The sequence below is a fragment of the Cladophialophora immunda genome, assembly GCF_000835495.1.
Source record: "Cladophialophora immunda strain CBS 83496 unplaced genomic scaffold supercont1.1, whole genome shotgun sequence".
In the NCBI taxonomy this organism is placed as follows: Eukaryota; Fungi; Ascomycota; class Eurotiomycetes; order Chaetothyriales; family Herpotrichiellaceae; genus Cladophialophora; species Cladophialophora immunda.
Window position 1 is genome coordinate 7229276 of NW_015622541.1, and position 19819 is coordinate 7249094.

At 54.4% G+C, this 19819-nt stretch overlaps 7 protein-coding genes across 7 annotated transcripts; 2 read left to right on the forward strand and 5 right to left on the reverse strand.

Annotated features, from left to right (window-relative positions):
* Positions 1-11: 11 nt before the first annotated feature.
* PV07_02116 (uncharacterized protein) lies at positions 12-1226 on the reverse strand. Its single transcript, XM_016388707.1, has 2 exons — positions 834-1226; positions 12-776 (listed from the first exon to the last, which is right to left on the reverse strand). The coding sequence occupies exon 2, from the start codon at positions 675-677 to the stop codon at positions 39-41; it is 639 nt and encodes a 212-aa protein (XP_016255635.1). The 5' UTR covers positions 678-776; positions 834-1226; the 3' UTR covers positions 12-38.
* Positions 1227-1468: 242 nt separating this feature from the next.
* PV07_02117 (uncharacterized protein) lies at positions 1469-3244 on the reverse strand. Its single transcript, XM_016388708.1, has one exon. The coding sequence runs from the start codon at positions 3235-3237 to the stop codon at positions 1726-1728; it is 1512 nt and encodes a 503-aa protein (XP_016255636.1). The 5' UTR covers positions 3238-3244; the 3' UTR covers positions 1469-1725.
* Positions 3245-4320: 1076 nt separating this feature from the next.
* On the forward strand, positions 4321-6344 carry PV07_02118 (uncharacterized protein). The gene is made up of 2 exons (XM_016388709.1): positions 4321-4405; positions 4501-6344. The coding sequence occupies exons 1-2, from the start codon at positions 4335-4337 to the stop codon at positions 5834-5836; spliced, it is 1407 nt and encodes a 468-aa protein (XP_016255637.1). The 5' UTR covers positions 4321-4334; the 3' UTR covers positions 5837-6344.
* Positions 5979-7421, reverse strand: PV07_02119 (uncharacterized protein; the record flags this gene model as incomplete). The annotated part of the gene is made up of 2 exons (XM_016388710.1): positions 5979-6868; positions 6921-7421. 2 exons carry the CDS (start codon positions 7419-7421, stop codon positions 6125-6127), a joined length of 1245 nt encoding a protein of 414 aa, XP_016255638.1. The 3' UTR covers positions 5979-6124.
* Positions 7422-8749: 1328 nt separating this feature from the next.
* Positions 8750-10350, reverse strand: PV07_02120 (uncharacterized protein). The gene is made up of 4 exons (XM_016388711.1): positions 10227-10350; positions 9740-10026; positions 9571-9685; positions 8750-9517 (listed from the first exon to the last, which is right to left on the reverse strand). Exons 1-4 carry the CDS (start codon positions 10247-10249, stop codon positions 8968-8970), a joined length of 975 nt encoding a protein of 324 aa, XP_016255639.1. The 5' UTR covers positions 10250-10350; the 3' UTR covers positions 8750-8967.
* A 160-nt stretch (positions 10351-10510) lies between these two features.
* Positions 10511-13226, forward strand: PV07_02121 (uncharacterized protein). The gene is made up of 2 exons (XM_016388712.1): positions 10511-10830; positions 10878-13226. Exons 1-2 carry the CDS (start codon positions 10700-10702, stop codon positions 12220-12222), a joined length of 1476 nt encoding a protein of 491 aa, XP_016255640.1. The 5' UTR covers positions 10511-10699; the 3' UTR covers positions 12223-13226.
* PV07_02122 (uncharacterized protein) lies at positions 12869-19283 on the reverse strand. The gene is made up of 2 exons (XM_016388713.1): positions 17943-19283; positions 12869-17886 (listed from the first exon to the last, which is right to left on the reverse strand). The coding sequence occupies exons 1-2, from the start codon at positions 18712-18714 to the stop codon at positions 13310-13312; spliced, it is 5349 nt and encodes a 1782-aa protein (XP_016255641.1). The 5' UTR covers positions 18715-19283; the 3' UTR covers positions 12869-13309.
* Positions 19284-19819: the final 536 nt, after the last annotated feature.

The following is a 19819-nucleotide window of genomic DNA, read 5'->3' on the forward strand; positions in this document are numbered from 1 at the left end:
GATACCCTGGACAGAAAACCATGTGGCTGCCATGCACCTCATGTCCCAGCCCCTCGCTGGCGGCGGCGCGACTGCTTGTACACCAGGGCTGCCCCTTCTGGCGTCATTACAAACTCAGTCTTCCAGCCCACAACGTAGTCCTCTCTCGCCCCCGAACCCCTTCTGACACTCCTGCCCTCCTCTCCTGCAATGCCTAGATCTTTGGGATCCAACTCCGCAGGCATAGGAACCTCAGCAGCGAACTGCGATGAAACTCCGACTAGGTCCGCCCTCACCTCTTCAGGCACAACCACTCTCTGCTGAGGCTGCACTGTCTGCGATTGCTGCGACGTCGTTGAGTCCCTGGTGAGAGTGTTGCCGGACCCGCCGCCGCCGCCGACTCGCCCAGCACCAGCACCACCCTTGCCACGAGCCTCGTGGAACTGGACGAGGATGTCGTTGAGGGCAGACTTCTCAAAGAAACCCAGACCGACGAGATCATAGCGGGCGTGGAGGGCAAGCAGAAACTCCTGCATGTTGACGTCCTGGCTTGTCTCATAATACTCGCCGGCAAGCGCCTCGAGCTCGGAGCGCGCTGTGCCTGAGACGTTGAGCGCCGCTGGAGGGACATGCCGGAGGAAATCCAGGACGTAAGATCGGAAGGCGTCGTCGGGGAGGGTTGAGGTGGTGCTCGACATATGGTACAGATCTCTCGTCAATCCTTTGCACAGAATTGTCTGGTTGATTTGGCTGAAGTAAAGGTGCTCTGACTTTGAAAGAGACGTCCCGGGTTCAGTCTGTAAGGTGACGCGTTAACACATAACTTGTTCAATAGGTGGTAGGTTCTCCCGTACTGATCTCCTTCATCCAGTGATCCTGGAGCGCCGCTGGAGGGGTTGGGAAGCAGTTTGAGCGGAGTGTCGACGTCTGGAAGGTGCGAGGTCACAGATGAGAAATGGGTGGTTAATATGAAATTGGTCGCAGCTTCGCCTTACATGCTGAAAGCAGTGGTAAAGATCCGTCAATTCAACCTCAACCGATGCTAGAGGCTGCGGAAAGACGCACACCAGGTCCAAACCCAGGAGGCTTTGATCGCTCCAGCTGAACACCTTGGCGGCCCTTTCTCCAGTAATTCACGCTCATGACGCAGACTAGGCGAAGGAAAATGCCAGGGAGAGACTCATTCCACGTCGGCGATATGTCGCGATATGAAGGAGGCGAACAACAGAGACAAGGCGGTTCTGTGTTGAACTTCTCCAGTCGTCTTTGTGGCACAACTTTAGATGCCGTCGGACAACATAGTGGTTCGTCCCACTGGATGGACGAGAAGTTGTCGAAAGCGCGTCTCGGTGGCTTCCACTGCATTGTTGAGTGCGGATCATGAGAGACCAGCAGCTGCCTGGCGATTGCTGGGACAGGCCAGTAAGTTCTGTACCCAAAACGGCATGCGCCAATATGGACTTCATGTACGGCACAAACGAGCACTCCTGTCGTTGGGTGATGAACGAAGAGAAGTCGGATAGGTCGCAATAGCGAAGAAAGATGTCCTTAACTAGTCCGCAAGTGACCAGGTCGATGTCATCAATGTATCCAGCCTCGCCTCGGATATTATCCATCGCTGCAAATGAGCACGGAACTGTCGACAGTCATTGATCTCTTCTGTTGCCATCAGCAATCCCCCCGATGAGCAGTCGTCCTGAAAGGCTTCTTTCTGGAGCGGAAGCACGTTAATGTGTTATATGACCCTTATTGCATGGGAGAGTGTTTGTACCACAAAGGATGAAATTTCTTTTTCGTCCCATGTACATCGTCGTCTTGACCATACGCACCAGCATGCGCTGTGAACCTTACATAGCGAGATTGACCCGGAGAGTTGATTATCTCAATATCAGGCCAGATCCCAATCGGCTTGTCACGAGTGCCAGATTCCAGCTGCAAATCACGGCTTTCGTATTGAGGGTCAATCTTGACGGGGACAAAAACAGTTACTTTGTCAGGGCTTGATAAGTCAACCATGTTGGCATGACCAGGATGTTGATATTGTGGGGTTTCATCACCGATCGAATACCAGAGAGCCGCATATATCATCCGAAACTGCACTGACATGATCTTGGCCAACTGGAGATCTTCACCTGTGGGTTTCTGACCATCGATGCCCAAGATATAGTTGCGCACCAGCCCGTACCATTGGCGCAGCAAACTGTGGAGCTGGTGAAAGCCAGAACAGGTTCTGTTCCATTCTCTGTGGCGGAGGGCATACGAAAACCGCCAGCAGAAGACTTCGAAGAACTTCTGTTGTATCTGGACAGGATCATGGAATGCTTTTGGGAGCCGTGGTATACTCTGGTCGAAGGAGATGGTGGGTTCCGCTCCAGGAAGAAACATGGGGGTTCTGAAAATGGAAACCACCGTCTCCACCTGCATCGCGATGGAATAGATCGCTCTGGTGGCCGGCGTCCACTTGGTATGAGGGTCATTCATGATGCGAAAGGCCGCGGCGAGATGTGACAAGCCCGCATGGCACTTGATATGCGGATCGAGGTGCTCGTAAACGGCTATCAGGACGCAACACAGGAGCACCGTGTCCACACAGATCACGTCCTTTTCTCGGTTGAGCCAGGACAACGCTTGTAGATACTGTTCGGACGCAAAGGAGGGCTGCGCCGAAATCAAATCAGAGGTTTCCCTATACCTGCCAGCCAGGGCAACTGCGAGGTGCCGAGCCGCCGGGATCGATGTTACGCATTGTCGAACATGGCGGAACCAAAAGTCCTGAGCGCTGCTCGCAAACGTCCATTCTGCCATGGCGGGCGTGGTGACTTCGCAGAAGTATTGAAAAGACCAGCGCTCGAGATCTTGGCCTTGTTCCGTTGATATAGACCCGGGTAAGAACGCAGGAACGGGAGATGTATCTGATGACCTGTTGCCAGAGGGCTCGAATATCCAAACTCTGCGAGCAACATAGCCGTCACAGTGACGACTGCTTCGCTCGCATCTCAGACAATTTGGCTTGCCCTCGTCGCATTTTAGGTGACGCCGTTTACAAGTGAGGCAACCAGTGACGACCTTGGAATGATGTGCTCGTTTGGTGGAATAGTGTGCGTTATTGTTGCTGGGCAGACCTGAAGGAAGTGGGTCGTTGTATAGCGAACATGGTGAGGATGAGGGCGAAGTATCCAGGCGTTGCACGCCGACATTGTGCCCGATGGGTTGGTGTCCCCCAATATTCGTGCGCCTGTGTTTGCGTCTCGGTGCCATAGGATGCGCTTCCCACTGAAAGACCTTGAACAAACCACATTGTCGTCTGACAAAAATCCCCCTCAGACTGAAGCAGTCCCTTTATAAACCCGAACAGGGCTGAGATGCATGACGCAAATCAGTGATGGGAGGCCTGAGCCGCTTTGCAGCACATGGTGGCACTAGATTGGACCTCCAAAGAGGCTAGCCCGTACGACTGCAGAGATGGAGGCTGCCATGCCGTCAAGACTTGTAAACGAGCTTGATAGCGATTCGCTCAAAGCCTGGGATTTGCCGGATATAGCTCTATTGACCTTCTTTCGGGACCTACCCCAGAGGTGGAAAGCCTGTTGACCTGAGTGCACATGGCGGGGGAATTGAAGCCATACCAGTGGCCAGGCATTTCTGAGGGGTCGCGGCGAAGTCACAGGGGGCTTAGAGGTCCTCTCCCGTAGCTTTTTAGGCGAGACTCCGGCGCCCTGAGAGCCTAATGCGAATTGATTTGCCTTGATGCACTGGGAGATGCCAGGGCCATCGAGAGATCTTCGCCCTCAGCGTTGGGTTTTCGCTCACATGTCCATGCTAGGGTACTCGTCTAGCCGTGTCCTCGCTTCTGTTCTGCTCGTCTGAGACTGGGGTTGTTAGTCAAGGTTTGCGCATGCGGAGAGTCGCTTGTTGAGCATTGGTATTCAGAGCAATCGAGATGGGCAGGGGTTGTGAACCGCTTCCAAGCTCTTCTATACCGATAAAGGGGACTGCTGTCAGAGCACGGTCGCCTAGAATGCTACCATTACCAAAGAACTTTCTTGCGAGTTTGAAAGGAAGACAGCATCCAGGGACGCCATTCGCCAGAGCTCGGGCGAGAACGTTGCACCCAGCGACTCCTCACTCCATATAGGCGTCCCGTGTTCGGGTCGATGAATGTGAAATGCCCAGGACGATCTGGATGAAGAGCAGTAAAGCAACGACAAGACGAAAGACGAGAGGGAAAGTGCCCAGCCTCGTGGGACGAGATCCTATCAGGGTTTAGGCCAGCCTTGCCAACCTCGCCGGACTTGTAACCACCAACTTCCAGCTCTAAGCACTCATCTCACAAACTCATCTGGCCTTCCGTCGTCATGGAGGACAATATCCTGATTCCAGTCCCATCGTTTCATGTCGAGCTCGCCGCGCTCGATGCTCTCCACCCGTAGGTCTCCTCAAAATCCGCGACAACGACCTGTGTTGCAGCGTCTTTGGATCTCTGAGATCTCCTCGCTCTCTTCAATACTGATGCCAGACTAGTGTCCACTACAGCCGCCGCCTTCTCATATTTCGCTGTACCTCCCTTGCCCAACGAGATGCTCAACTGGCTGCCTTGAAGGTGGGCTTACAAGCTCTTGGCTTGCGGTGTCCCATCTTGGGTGGTACCATTACCCCTCTACAACCTGCAGAAATCAACACCACCAACTCCAATCCGGACTGGCGTACGATCCGGCCTGACCCTGGCATTGAGCTGGTGGTAAAAGACCTACGGGCGGTGTTGCCTTCTTTTGAGGAGCTCAAGTCCTCCGGGTTTCCCATCACCGGACTCCCCTATAACCTGCTTGTGCCTGTGCCTCAGGACATTGGCAATGACCGACCCTCCGCGGCATGCAAGATCCAGTTCAGCACGATCGAGGGCGGTACTATCCTTACCTGGGCAATGTCACATTGTGTAGCTGATGGCAGCGGAAACAACGAGTTGATGCACGTGCTGAGTGAGGCCACAAAGCTCGCACAAGACCGTGCTACGGACGACGTGCTTGCACAGGCTGCCGCTTCGACGCAGATAGGGTTTGACCGGAGTATCATGCGTGGTATTTGTAGCGAGATCCCGTTCAGGATAGAGGATCATCCAGGATATATGGCCAACGCGCCAAAGCGACCCCCAAGCCATCCCTTCGAGGCTACATCCGCGGAGGTATCAGTGCTCTTTCACATCCCCGCGACTCGGGTGGCGCAACTCAAAGCAGATGCAACACAGCCGGGCGCACCCCCGATTTCGACACACGATGCAATATGCGCCCTTATATGGCGAAGTCTCATCCTGATCCGCAGTCACCGCTCTCCCGAAGCACGGAACGTCCCCGACTCCGCAAAGACCAACCTTTTCATGCCCTCAGATGCCCGCCGCCACCTGAACCTCCCGCAATCGTACATTGGCAACGCCGTCTACCAACTTTCCGTCTCAATCGACCTGGGCACCATCCTCGCCCCAAGCTCGGGCTTGCGGGAAGCTGCCAGCGCTGTCCGCCGCGCTATCACGGCCGTCAATCCGACCCTCGTGCGCAGCGTCATGGCCGAGACAAATAAGCGGTGGGTGGACTGGGCTTTTCTGGGTAGCTACTCGTCGACCGGAGTGGCCATGGGCACTGACTGGACGAGCTCGGCGCTTTATCAACAAGACTGGGGGACCGAGTTCGGGGGCGCCCCGGCCAGGTACAGATATCCAAATGAACCGGGTGTCAATTGTATCATGCCCAAGCTACCAGATGGAGCTGCGGAGGTCATAGTCAGCGTTATGGAAGGCGAAGCGGCCCGATTGAGCAGTGAAGAGTGTTTTGGGAAGTATATCGAGCCACAGCCTGTTGGGAAATGATTGTACAGGGCAGATCGGCTGTTGCCCAGGAACAACGATCTTCAGGCTACATCCACTACTCTTCTGCGATCTATTCTCGAGTCACTGCAAAGAAAACTATTAAATGCGCATTGCCATCTCTGCGACGACACACTATCTCTGTTAGCTTTGTGAAGCCTGTCATCCTCTTCCTGTCGTTAAGCTGAATAATTCAATTCTGCAAATACGTCAACAAACAACCCCGTCCTCAAGAGGCAGAAGTCGTCATCATGTCCCAGCATTAAGGGAGAAGAAGATACACCCCTTTGTTCAAGAATCATACACAGGCCTACTGGCGAAATGCACCATCTTCTCCCCCCAGTCAAAGACGACCAACAAGCTCCGCATGAGACTGTCTCCGATAATCCCCACGAGGCTGTCCCCTTGGATGCTCTGCACCCCGGAGACGCAAATCTCGCCCGAGAACCAGACCAGGTCAATCGGATTGACGGGCAATTCGACACCGCCCACGAAGAGGGACAGCTGCGGCAGGGTCGCGTCGCAGGACACGACGTAGAGACCTTGGGAGTTCAGGGTGGCGGGGGGGTCGAAGAGGGCGTTGATGGCCTGCGCGATGGCCGGGGGGAACCGCGAGAGCGTGGTCCCGGAGTCGACAATGTACAGCGACGGTGTGGCATCCTGGTCCCCGAAGTCGCCTGAGGCGTCGGCCCAGGCCAGGCCGTCGGGGATGATGGTGTAGTGAGTAAAGCGGTCGCCGCACCCGCTGACTTCAGGATTGAGTTCGAGCAGGGCGGAGCCGAAGTCTGCCACGGCGTTGATTGTCGGGTCTGAGAGGTCGGGAATCCCGCCGATGGTCAGATAGCCACCGAAGCCGGTCTCGGAGGCGTCGCGACAGATGGCCATGGAGAAGAGTGGCTCTGTGAGGCCCTGGGTGAAGATGGTGTTGATAATCGACGAGTATATCACTGGCTGTCCGTCCTCGAGCGCCGAAGTCAGACACGGGTAAGCTAGACCGAGGAGGCCCGTCATCACGCCATCCCCAACGACACCAAGCTGGCTACTATTTCAGCTTCGGTCGCCCGATCGGATGGGAAAGAGCCCTTACCTTTGTGGCGAGGCCGATCGTCTGTTCTGCCACCGTGAGATCTGCAATCCCCACGCTTGTGTTCGCCAGGGGACCACTTGCGTAGGATTTGTCGACGTAGCTGATAAGAAACTCGGCATCTGGAATGAGATCGAACTCATCATTGACCGTGATAGTATCCCCAAAGGCACAATCGAAGTCCGGATCGCAGTCAAACCCAGCGGTGACAGCCCAGGTGTCGGAGCTGCCAGTATCGACCAGCAGGCCAACGGACTGACCGCCCAGCTCTACCTCCGTCAAGAAGTGACTCTCATATCCTGGATCGACGAGAATTTCTGACTGGCGCCGATGCTTTGGGCCATGAGAGCCTCGTTGTACAGTCTTCAATGGCAGGGTGTGAGGAACGACTGGGAAGCTGCGAGGTGCCAAAGTTCCAACCTTGCTTGAATGCAGCGGAGTGGGCGAGCAGTAGACAAGTAAGAAAGTCGCGAAGAGTGTCAGGCTGGTTGTCAGGGGGCTCATGATGGCAGGTGAAGAGGCCTCGGCGAAATGTTGTGTTGGGCCTTCTGCACTTCATCCGTCCCTCCACCCATTTATATCTCCTTTCTTTCTAGGCGTCGCTCAGTCCCAAGAAGCGAACAACATGCCAAGTTGGGGCTACAACATTCACCGTCAAGTTATGTAGTGGCCAAGAGCTCATTCACGAGCTTGGCCTCGTCCTAGCCAAGCCCGGGCTCGAGAGGATTCGTGGGGAACCAGGCAGTCTCGGAGCAAGAGGCTTGGTGATGTTTGGTGAGGCTGAGTCTCGCCAACGCCATTGGGAGACAAATATCAGGCTGCATGAGCTGAATATCAGTGGCAGCCCCATCAGGTTGGTGTCACTCTGTGTCTGCGTAGTAATGTGGCGATCATGTGCCCTTTATACGATAATGTCGGTCCCATTTCAGGATAGCAGAACGTTGTGTCGCCCATGGAACAGGCTCCTCTCAGGGCACCATGCTCCAGCAGCTGCAGTCCTCCTCTTGGCATTAAGGCGGACCGAATGTTGGGGTCAAAAGATCATGGAGGGTAGAAAGGTTTTCAAGTGAACAGCCGGGGTGTCTTTTGACAAGTGCCAATAGCCAGGTTCGGACAGTGGCAGCCTGGATCCGTCTCACACCTGGAAATCAATCTTTGCCAACGTTCCAAAAGGCAGACGCTGTCCACCTGCCACGTGTGTCGCTCTCAAAACGGTGCAGAGCTTGCCCTTATGGCATCTTGTCGAATGTTGGCCCAAGGAGAGCTTCCTCCTCTGATATATTCCCGTAGTTGCAGTGGCGGATACTCTGGCCGGAATGACGTTTTAACTGTGCGGCTGGAATTTGAAGATGCGCAAGAAATTGTCAAGGCCGTGCGTTGGGGTTGGACTGCGCGGCCCTTCAAAGTCCGAATGTCCTCTTGAAAGGTCTCGAGCAGGCCTTAATCTCTAACAGTGCAAGATGCAACTGCAGTCACTACCAGGGCCTTGTCTGCCATTGTCAGTCGAGCAAGTAAAAGAAGGTTGGAGGATGGGTAACGAGGGGCGACCGATGCATGTAACGTATTCGGGAAGCGATTACGAGCTTGATGTACTCGCCTAGGCAACAAGTCTGCAATGAGCTCCTGAAGGAGCCCTCGATGACGAGTGCCCTTCCGGCCTTGCACTCATCATTGTCCGCCTTGTATGCTAGATCGCCGAGCGTATGTCACTGGTCAGTTAAGCCTCACTCCATTCGATCTCAAGTCATCTGGCATTGCCGTCGCAGTGCCTGCCGATATCAAGTTAGCAATGCGTGGCGAGGAATGGGGCAACGAAGGAACACAGGGAAAGCTTTGTTGTGGAAAGTCAAGGGGCTCGCCCCTGGCAACAAGATGCCATTCATTCAAATCTCATATGCACTCTCCTTCGGCAATATGATTGCCATGTTCATTTGCAATCGCCGGACGCCAGCTCGCTAAATGCATCACTGTTCATTCATAACACGCCGTAGACAATGGCACATCGCCATCGCGTTTCTATCAAGGTACCCAATCGTTTCCATATAAACTCCTAGGAAACATGCTGCTGGACAGCCTCCTTGGGAATGACGCCCTGCGCCACAAAGATATCAATGAGTCCCTGCAATGGCTCCATGTCTTTCTTGCTGATCAGGTCGTAGTACATCGCGACAGTACAGAAGTGGACGAAGCAGCTGTTCAATTCTGCGTGACGACCAATGTGCCAAAAGGGATCGGTAAAGTGACAATGATAGAGGTGCGCATAGCAGCGGAACATTTGCTTGATGATAGCCTTGACGTCCGAGTGGAAGTGTTGAGGGAATCCCGATGACTTGCCGATCCATTCGTCTTGGACGCCTGCAAGAGTTGTCAGGGATTGGTTGAGGTTGGTAGGAGGTGCGGAAATTGGCGTAGTGGCCGAGGGGGGAGCAACGCCCGTGTCGCCGGACATGTACGAAGTTTGGTCAACCGTTGGTGGAGGGGCGGTAGGGAAGGTCTTCTCATCGTGGATTTTCCCGACGATCCAGCGCTGTACTCGGACGATGTATTGAGGCGCAGGGATCTTGGCTGGTCGACCGTTTTCGAGCCAGGTGTAAGTGAGACTAGGAAGAATTAATCGGTGAAGGTCCGCTGCCTGAATGGGGCTCAAACATACCGCCCAGCAGACATAGTAGGACACTGCTGCTCATTGCAAAGTGGCAATCCCGTGTTGGTATCAACCTCCTGGATGACCTGAATCATGCCGGTAAGGAGTCGGTTCATCTCGACCACTGGAGGAAATGAGCTTCCTCTTATTAAAACTGTAAGACCGCATTTTAACTCACATTGATGGGCCAGCCATTCTCCAAGTTCGACATTCTTCGGCTGTGCAGCGAGTGTCAAGAAGTTCCCCTTGACGGAGCACTTGGCATATTTCTCATTCAGGAATTTCTTGGGCTCTTGTTCGACATAACCGCTTTGTTCACTGAAGGTGGAGGAGATGGAAGGCGAATTGGTCAGAGGAGGAAGAGGAGGGGCTTGCTGTGAGATCGGGGATTGAGATTGGCCATTGTTGTACTGAGCCTTGAGGTTTTGATTGGATTTGGTGTTGGCTCGAGTGAAACCCTGACGACTGGGAGAAGGATCAGCAACTGTGGCATGTTTTGTAGGACTGACAGGCCGTTTGAAGCCTCGTAAAGAAATCTTCCATTTGAATTTGCCCATTTTCAATGCGTCGAGCCGCAGGGACAAGATGAAGACAGTTGACGTCGGCGGTGAAAGTGAGAGAAGTGTGAAAATCGGGGTAGGTTGAAGACGGCGGGGCAAACTTACACGCTCTGAAAAAAGGTCGCCATAACGGTGAGATAGACCCGCAAAGGGTCGGGCAATACTCTCAATTGTTCACAACACAGCTGCTTGTCGTCGACGGTGTGTAAGTGGTGAAAAGGAGTAGTCAGTTGACTCGTCGACAGTGAGGAGAAGGAGTCTCTCATTGAAACAAATAATTCCCCATGAGACAACTCAGCCGAGGGAGGGGCACGTGAGCTCTGCGCTAGCCCTTTGTGGATCATCTCAACTCCAAATCGTGGTCCGTACCTGGCGACATCAAGACCATTCACAACCCAAACTTTTCATTTCCCTTGCACTCAAACTTGGAGCAGACGGCGAACACGTTCCGTCTTTGTCTCTTTATTCTCTTTCTATGGGATGTGTCAAGTCCCGGTTGAAACCTTTCGCAGCTATTGTTAGCGCACTCCGTGGTGTCCCTGCGATCCAAATTCTAGATCCCACAACCAACAGCCAGAATGTCTGCCGAAGTTGAGTCTGCTCCACGCGGCAGCACTCTGGAGGAAGATGAAGGTCACGACGGCGATCTTGCGTCTGACGGTGACGGAGATCTATTTGGAGACGACGATGAAGAGGAGCAACGGAATGAGTACGATCTTATTGCTGGCCCTTGGAACTCTCACTAACCTGCAGCAGCCTCCATAGAAAATTAGACGATTCAGAACTTGACTCCGGCGATGACGATGGTCGAAACGATCGCGTTGCAACCACTGTGGAAGACGAGGAGGGTCTCTACGAAGAGCAGAAACAACTCAAACTTCTGGACGTGGACATAGCACGAGTCAAACCACCCGAAGGCGACGAACTATACCTCCTGAACATTCCAAACTTCCTAGGTGTCAAACACAGAAATTTTGACCCCTCGAGCTATGAACCGCCCACCAGGCCCCATGATGGCCGCGATCCCACGGCAGACTCTACTGCCAAATTCTCCCCATTCTCCACAGCCAATACCTCCATCTTCTGGCGCCGAGATCCCAAGAACCCTGAAGTCATACAATCAAACTCGCGCATAGTCCGCTGGTCGGACGGCAGTTTCACTCTACAGATCGCCTCTAAGCCTCAAGACCATTATCGAATCTCCACTACCGCAATGCGACAGGGTTGGCCTAAGAAGCTGTCTGGTTCGCAACATCAAGACTACGATCCTACAAAGGAAACAAACCACTTCCTTGCTGCGCCTCACGCTGCGGCAGGCATTGATCTCCAAATAATTGCCCCCTTCGATGCGTCGATGAAGATCCAGCCCGCGGGCGACCAAGCAGACGAGGCCGAAATGAAACTCCGCCAATCTATTGCTGCCACCACGCAAATGCACGAATCCCCCACAACCTTCAAGTCTGTCAAAGAAGACCCTGAACTGGCTAAGAAGGCTGCGGAGATGTTCGAAAAGGAGCGTGCTCGGGCGGACCGCCGCAGAGAGGCTGCTCAAGACCGGCAGTTCATGCGTAGGGACCGCGTATTGGGGAAATCTGGGCTCGGTCGTTCAATAGGTGGTGCAGGTCTCTCTATTGCGGGATTGGAAGATGATGACGGAATGCCCACGGCCAGAGGGAAGAAGGCGACAGCTAAGCGACGCAAGACGAATCGGCGCGGAGATATCTACTCGGATGACGAAGATGAGGAAACATTCCGCCGGAGAGGTAGAGAAGATGAGTATGATCGCGAAGATGATTTCCTCGCTGCGAGCGATGAAGAACCTGAGATTTACGAAGATGAAGGAGAGGAGGAAGTCGAAGCCGAAGAAGATCCGGATGTTGACGACTTAGAGATTGAGGGACGTGAGACGGTGATTGAAAACCGCACTCGAGGCGGTGCTAGGGACCGAGATCGAACTCCCAAACGCGCTTTGCGGGACGAGGACGAAGACGCCGAGGGCGAAGAAGACAACGAGGTTGGAGAAAGCAGAAGAGCTGTGGGAAGTCCTGCGGCCCGCAAGAAGAGGAGAATCATCGACGACGACGACGAAGACGAGGAGTAGTCGTCTCATTGGGCTTTGTCGCACCCCTTGCCCTCCTATCCTGTCTTGGATAGCATCGGTTCCGAAGTCGACCAGATTCATGGATGGGTGCCAGTGCGACCGTTGGTGTTGTCAGAGCCCCTCGATGCTACACACGAGGCAGCGAACCACGAGTCCTCGGCATTTCGAGATGTCAGCTATGCAAACGGTTACAAACCTGGACATGGCATTTTTGCATCCCGCTCTGCATTGAATTCCGCGGCAAAAAGGACGGGCATATTGGATGCCATGATATCGAATGATATCATTCACTTCGACTACCTCTTCTCCGCGGACACCACGGTCGCTCCCTGGCTCCCCGGCTCCCTGGTCACAGAGGAGTTGAGCTGCTCGCAGCATTCCAACGACGCCGTGTCGCGTCATGCCGTGCCGAGCCACGCCACGACCTAGCACTGGGCTCCGTGTCAACCTGACTCAAGCGCCATGCTTTCTTGACCTTCCTTGACACGCGAACATGTCAAGATGTTGGCTTCACAGGCAGAACATAGGGGCAGAGAACCGAGAAAAAGACCTCGGAAAGCCACTGAGGAGCAGAGCCTTCAGGACACGAACAGCCGAAATAAACAAGGCACCAAAAATGTGGTGGTTTTTTTTTTGGAAAAAAAAAAAATTCTGAATCTTCATTTTCTCAAATCTATCTTGTTCTCCTCTTTCATCCTCCTCGTGGATCCTTTCTCGTCTTCGTAGGATGACTTTTCGGACTAACAGTACAGGAGAAACAGCGCAGTCACGCTGAATACACGGCCTGTGGCTTGGACATAACGCTATTTTCTTGCTGCGATATCCGAGACCCCTCAGGAAGAGCTGCTCTATGCAGCTCTAGGACTGAATGCCTTCACCAGGGGGTTATAATACAACACAATTCGAAAACCCACTTCTGGACAGAACCGGCTTTCCTGGCTGACCACGGTATCCACGGTCCAAAGGGCTCAATGCAAATATCACACAAAGTCAACAATCAATCGACCTCCTCGGAATTCATAAAAACACTCCACCAGCCATCCGTTTTATTCTTGACACTCTTCTTTTCATGGATATCTTCATCTTTCTAGGACAGCAGATTCTTCACACTCGGACTAGCACTCGCTCCTAGTCCATCTCTCCTATCGTCTCTGGTGAAGGCAGGCCCTGTAGAGGGAGTAAGTGGTCTCTGTTGTGGGCTCCCCGGGACTGGCCTTGGTCCAAATCGGGGTGTGTTTGTCATCTCAACACTCGCCTGCCTGGAATGCGGCCTTCCCACTGACTGATCGCCGGCCGCTTGAGCAATTTGCGCCAGAGACTGTGCTGACGGAGATTGTCTCATCGGTGGAGGAAGTGGGGGTGGAGGAGGACCTTGAGCATACATTCTCGAAGCAGAAGAATGAGGAGCCGCGTACCCATTCACAGGAGAACCGAGGCCTGATGGACGGGGTGGTTCAGGATACCCCCGTGACAACAGACTCGAAGGCCCCAGTCCAAGATGAGGTGGCGGGACAGGGGGCCGGTCAGAGCTATATCGTGGGGGAGATGGTGGGCGCGTGACTTGTGGTGGAACCGAAGGCGGAGGAATGGCATGATGAGCGTGATGAGGGTGGTGAGGAGGAAGAGGAGGTGGAGGGTGATGCCCATAGGCAGCCGAAGGAGGAGAATGCTGAGGCACCAAACCTGGACCGGGTGGTGGGGGAGGTGGTACGCTGGCATATGGCGAAGGATGCCCTGGTCTGCCATAGTGTGATTGACTGTATTCGGGCGCTGCTGGTGGTGGTGGCGGCGGAGGAGGAGGCGGCCGGTACATAGGTTGACCGTAAAGTGGCGGAGCTGCTGGCGGAGAAGGGTGACGCGCTGCTCGCACTCCAGGGGAGGACCATTGGGGGGGAGGACCACCCTGCCAAGGTGGATAATGAGACGCTGGAGCAGGAAGGGGTGGAGGATGAGAATGCGGTGTCCCTTCAATTGGCGGTCTATTCAACGCGTAGATGCTGGGGGGTGGAGGAGCATACGGCGCCTGGTGTTTGTATGTGTCGGGGGGCGGATCCAGTGGAATAGGTTTCTCACGAGGCTTAACTTGTGATGGCGACGAAGGGGGAGTGCGCTTGAGAACATGACACTTGTGGCACTGATACATGGTGCGGTCCTTGCTACCAGCGATTGCTCCGAGAGTCGTGCCGTCGGCCGGTTCAGCTTTAACAGCGCCATTGGGTACAACAGTATCCCGTGAACCATTCACTTGAGGTTGGTCTGTGGACAATTCCATTGGTGTCCCGTTGGGAGCCGGCGAGAGTTCTTGCCGGAGGGGCCACCATCTGGGACTGACATCCACAAGACAAGTACAGCACTTTTTCTGACCGACGCTTCGTTTCCTCGAGCTTTCGTTCGCCGCTGATTCGGTCGGTGCTACGTCTGAATCCAACATTGATTCTGCTGCTCCGGCAGCTGCTGGAGAGCTGCGAAGACTCGTGCCGCCGTTTCTTTCATTATGAGCGACGGTGCCGTTCGGTGCCCCGTTGACGGTGCTGTCCCGCCGCTGAGGAGGCTGGACCGCGGGTGCAGAACTCGCAAAATTGGTGACAAACTGCGCAGCGCGCCGAACGGTGCCTGTAACGGTACTGTCAACCTGTTTATAAGTGCGAGCGAACAATTGCATGGCCGTCAGTTCGGTGTCTGTCATCTCGAGCATGCTGTGGACCCAAGTATTCGGAGCATGAGACGGGCACCAGATCCCTGCAGTGACAATACCAGTCTCGGAACCAAGTTTCATGATATTGGCCGTGTCGCGTCTGCTGCTCTTGACCGGTTGCACATCGAAGCCAAAAGTGTATTCTGCCTGATGTGCACAGCCAACATGGAAGTAGGCATTGCAACTGGGCATATGACATTTGACCGTAGGCATACCAGAGAGCATACCAGAGACCTTGCATATCTTGCAGATCGGTTCAAAGCGCTCTGGAGGGATGAAACCCACCCCTTCAGCATCATCAAGCAGCTCCGAGTTGCCAAATTTGATCTCCTTGGTCCAAAGAGCGCAGGTAATGTGGATCCAGTTGTTCCAGGCTGTCCTCTTGAGAGCTTCACGGGGGTTCACAGGACGGCCTGCTGCTTCTTGTTCCATACGCCATCTTCGGCTCGCCTCCTGTATGATCTCTTTTTCGATGCGTTCCTTTTCACGTTCCCGATCGCTCTTCTTCTTGTGGGTTGTTCTCAGAGGCTCCATCAGCTCTTGGGCGGTGTACTTGACAGGACAGAGAACGCATTCGTACGTCGTTGAGACTTGTAGGTTGTGGTCATTTCGGCACATATCACAGAACCATGGCTTAGTGTTCGTCTTCTTCCCGACCCCATAGCATGCACCGTGTACATGAAGCCTGCAGTCCCGGCACTTGAGTAATTCCAAGCCAGGGGCTTCGATAACCCGACACACGGCACAGGGGTGGACCTTGACCCTGGGCGGGTCCGGCTCGATCGCGACGGGTTCCGGCGGTTTTTCGGACGCCTTCTTCTTTTCCGGGACGACATCTGGAGTTGGTTGTGAGGCATCTTTGTCGAGCTTGCCCTTCTTCTTAGGAGGTTCCTCAGGTTGAATGATATTCTGGGGCACTTCCAGACCAGCCTTATTGACCTCATCAACAGCTCGCGGGGAAATATAATCGCCGGACATCTGATGCGCCTCAAGAATGAGACGCAAGAGTTCTTCGTCCACTTTCCGTTTTGCTGCCCTACTTCCCGAGGATGCGATCTTCTTCGAGACTTCCTCAATATCCTCGTATTGAACGGCATATTTGCGCCAAAGATAGGCACATCGGCCACATAACGCCAGAGTGAGCCACCCACTCTTGTCTTTGCTGTTTTTCGCGGAGGGATCCTTGGGGACCAGCGTGTTGGGTGGTGTCCCTGGTGCACGTCGCCATTGCCTAGAATGGTGAGTCGCACAAAATTTGCAGACAAAGCCTCGCTTCTTCTGGGCTGCCTTTTCGTCATCGAAAGCCGAGTCATCCTGATCATCGGCAACATCGTCCAAGAGTTTCGGCACGTTGCCCTCTTTGTCCGGTCGTTTAGATTCCTTCTTCGAACGTCGCCCCTCGAAATTGCCCCAGATCTGCCGACCTCTTTCGGTCTTCTTCCACATATAGTAGAACCGAACGATCCGAGATTCCTTGACATTCCCAACATGACGAGTAACATGATGGAGCTCACTCCCAAACTTAGCCACTCCTTCTTCGAAACGCTTAATTTCGTCACGGGAGAGCTCGGGCTGTTTCAAGTCGCCCTTCAAGCTGAGTTCCGTCATGGCTTTCAACGCTTTCTCGACATTGTAGTCATTCTCCTGCAGCTTTTCGATCGCTTTGGTGAGAAAGTCGACAGATGAATCGAGCAGATTGTATTTGGCTGCAATTGGTTTCACCTTCGTCATATAATCGTCCACCAGTTGCTCTGGATCCACAGGTCGCGAGATGTCGTCGCCGCCTCTTCCTGAGAGTTGTCCTGGTTCAGGCATCTTGAAAAGCAATTGGGCAGTGTGCTCTTTTTTGCCCTTGATTTCGATCGGCTCATCCTGGCCTCGAGGGACATAACCAACCGGCTCGTCAATTACCCACTTGGGGCGTTTCAGCTTCTGATCTCTGTCGGTATCGGTGCCGGTATCCTGGGCGCCCTTGCCACCTTTGATGTGATGCGCATGTTTCAAGTATTTCCGCTTGATCTCGGCGGGCTTCACCAATTCAACGGGTCGGCCGTGCCACACATTGACGTTGGCTTGGTGCCGAGGGCCCAACCTGGAACTTGCTCGAGGATATATTCGGTCATCATAATCTAGCGCATCTTCAGGACGTGAATGAACACCAAGGTACCGCCACGGCCACAGATTTGCTTGGGCAATCTGTTCCTTGGTGGGCGGTGGATGAGGCTCCGGTGCGATGCTGCTCTCACGAGTGTCTCGGCTCTTGGGATGATTATCATCTTCGTCCTCGTCCATGGGATCGTCATCCTCGCCATGCCCGGCTTCTGAGCCTGCGGGCGTGTTGCGACTGTCCATCTTGATTTCCTGTGCCCGGCTGCAATGGGCACAGGCCCAGGCAAATCCTCGAGCAGGCTTTTTCAGGAGCGGTGGCCGGACGCACTGCATGTGATATGTCCGCTTGCAAACTGCGCAGTCGACCGAGTCGTGATTGCTGGCAAACTGTTCACACTTTGTACACTTTTTGCTCTCACTGGTCAGATCACGACCGCGGCCAGTCTCGACCAAGACGAATTTCCAGCGTTGATCCAGGACAGTCTTGACATGTTGGGGGACGTTGACGACCCTACTGGTCGGAATGACCTCGTAAAATCGGTGCATATATCGATCATACAATCGGTCAAACCAAAAAGAATCTTGCTGACCACGGTATTCGTCCATGTTAGATATTTCTGAAAGGTGGCTGATGTTGCATTTCCCACGCAGCGAGGTGAGGGGACAGGTGTCGGAATGCATTGAAGCATAGACAGCCCGTGTGTCTTGGACTCTTCGCAGGATATCTCTCGGGCGGTAGTACCAATTGACTCGGATGGAATCGATGGGACCTTCGGGGTCATTCTTCGCGTGTAGGAATTCCATGATGCGGGCAAGGTAGTAGGGTTCTCCCGGAGGTTCGCAGATGAGATAGACGTGGTCTAAACGTCAATTAGCATGAAACATCACAGGTAGTGTGCTGGGGAGGCGGAGGTACCGTTGGCCTGGACGGCGGTGCCGTCGTCGGCAACCAGCTGGTTTTTTGCATTCAACTTGTATCCGCAGCGTTTGAAACTCATCATGTTTGTTTCAACATAGCCCTTGAAGGGGACCGAGGCGATAGGTCTCGCGCGCGAATGGCTGCCCATCGTTGAGGTTGCGGCCACGGTATGATTGCTCCCGGGATGTTTTCTTTTCTTCGAGGGTGCAGGAGCCGCAGCGGGAGTGGGCGTTGACGCATTGGCCGCAGGTGTGGTTTCGGAGGGCTTGTCGGAGTGAGACTTATTGACAGACGTAAAGCTCGTACTCGAGGGCTGTTGCTGCTGCTGCTGCTGCTGCTGCTGCTGCAGCTGCAGCTCGCTCGCTGCGGCGGAAGATCGCTTACTCGAACGACTCGGCTTGGACAAAGCCTCTATTTCCAGATCCAACTCCTTGTCCTCGGCGTAGTTTGGGCGAGTGCCACCTGTCCGATTTCTTGAGCGTGTACCGTAGGGACCGGAGGTTGAATTGTCTCCATTCTCGAGGGGCGGCTGTAACGAGGAAGTGGACGCGGTCGCAGTCATGGGCTGGGACTGGGGCGTGTCGAGGGGGCCCGCGAGCGTGGGCGCGGGCGCAGTCTGGGGCCCAGGCGACACATCTGCACTTCGACCATCCTTCCCGAGTGCGCTTGGCGGTGCGTCGCTCTGTGCGTGTGCTGGTGCGTCTGTCTGCTCATTGGATTGGGGGTCTGGAGGTGCTGTCGCGACCGGAGGACTCTCAACTGCCGACATGACGAGTTGAGAGGAAGCGAGCGGTGGAAAACCAGGTGCGGTAAGCCCTACTTTATCGCATGGCGGCCGGGGGAAGAGTTGGCCTGGGTAGGGCTGCAACGACGACAGCTCCCTCGCAGCAAATCAGCTGAGGGACGTCTCGGCACCAAATAAAATGAGTGATGATATCTCGAAGTAGACTTTACAGAGGGAGCGATACTAGTGATGAGTCTCCCAGCGTCCTGGAAAATTAGGGCAGAGCAAGTCAGGAAAAGGTCGAGGCTTGTGAGGGCAGTCGTGACCAAGAAGGGAGGAAGGTGTCGTGGGCGGCGGAGTGGGCGATCGTATGGACTATATCTCGGACAAGGCACGCGCCAGGATGCTGAGTTGTGCGGGTCTTAGCGCCTACTCAGTTGGTGGAAGTCGACGCGGCAAAAAGTCGAAAAGCGAGGGATGCGGATCAGGTGGGGGAACACACAGAAGAGCGATCCCGCCAAATGCGGTCGGGAGGTGGGTTGGGAGAGTCGAAGGAGAGGAGCAAGGAGGATAGAATAGGAAGGAAGAAAGAGGCTGAGGGGAGGAAGAACAAGAATGGAATGGGATGAGAAAGAGAGTGTCGATGGGAAGGACAGACACTCGGCAGAGGCAAGGAAAAATGCGGCCTAGTCGACAAGGTTTGAGCCTTAGTCCGGAAAGATAGTGTATGAGGACGAGTGACAAGGGAGAGGAAGCGAGTCTGAGTGGACGCCGGATCAATGCCGAGATACTGCGAGGTGAATGGTCCCAGGTTGACGGCAAAAGATGAGCTAAGAGAGTCAGAGCCAACCTGCGGGCAGACACAAAGGGCGAAATACGAGGGCTGTTTAAAGGAGCATCGGCGTCAAGTGCGAGCACTGGGCCACTGGGCGGAGGGGAGGGGAGGGGCGGTGTCATTGCAGAGTGCGGATGGGTTTTGTCGTGAGGGCAAGGCAACTGGAAGGCGGACAAGGACAAAGATGCACACAGCGACACAGGACAACACGACAAAAGAGGTCGAGGGGGACAAGAGGCACAGAGACGTGAGATGAGGATGGGCGATGGGCGATGAGCGATGTGAGAGAGCGAGAGTCAGAGACAGTGCCAGTGT

Coding starts and splice junctions, on each gene's coding strand:
- PV07_02116 (XM_016388707.1), bottom strand. CDS start 677: ATGTCGAGCACCACCTCAACCCTCCCCGACGACGCCTTCCGATCTTAC.
- PV07_02117 (XM_016388708.1), bottom strand. CDS start 3,237: ATGGCACCGAGACGCAAACACAGGCGCACGAATATTGGGGGACACCAA.
- PV07_02118 (XM_016388709.1), top strand. CDS start 4,335: ATGGAGGACAATATCCTGATTCCAGTCCCATCGTTTCATGTCGAGCTC. Junction 4,406..4,500: donor GCGCTCGATGCTCTCCACCC/GTAGGTCTCCTC, acceptor ATGCCAGACTAG/TGTCCACTACAGCCGCCGCC.
- PV07_02120 (XM_016388711.1), bottom strand. CDS start 10,249: ATGGCGACCTTTTTTCAGAGCGT. Junction 10,027..10,226: donor GCGACCTTTTTTCAGAGCGT/GTAAGTTTGCCC, acceptor TCCTTCTCCCAG/TCGTCAGGGTTTCACTCGAG. Junction 9,686..9,739: donor AGAATGGCTGGCCCATCAAT/GTGAGTTAAAAT, acceptor CATTTCCTCCAG/TGGTCGAGATGAACCGACTC.
- PV07_02121 (XM_016388712.1), top strand. CDS start 10,700: ATGTCTGCCGAAGTTGAGTCTGCTCCACGCGGCAGCACTCTGGAGGAA. Junction 10,831..10,877: donor GAAGAGGAGCAACGGAATGA/GTACGATCTTAT, acceptor AACCTGCAGCAG/CCTCCATAGAAAATTAGACG.
- PV07_02122 (XM_016388713.1), bottom strand. CDS start 18,714: ATGTCGGCAGTTGAGAGTCCTCCGGTCGCGACAGCACCTCCAGACCCC. Junction 17,887..17,942: donor CACCGCCGTCCAGGCCAACG/GTACCTCCGCCT, acceptor ATTGACGTTTAG/ACCACGTCTATCTCATCTGC.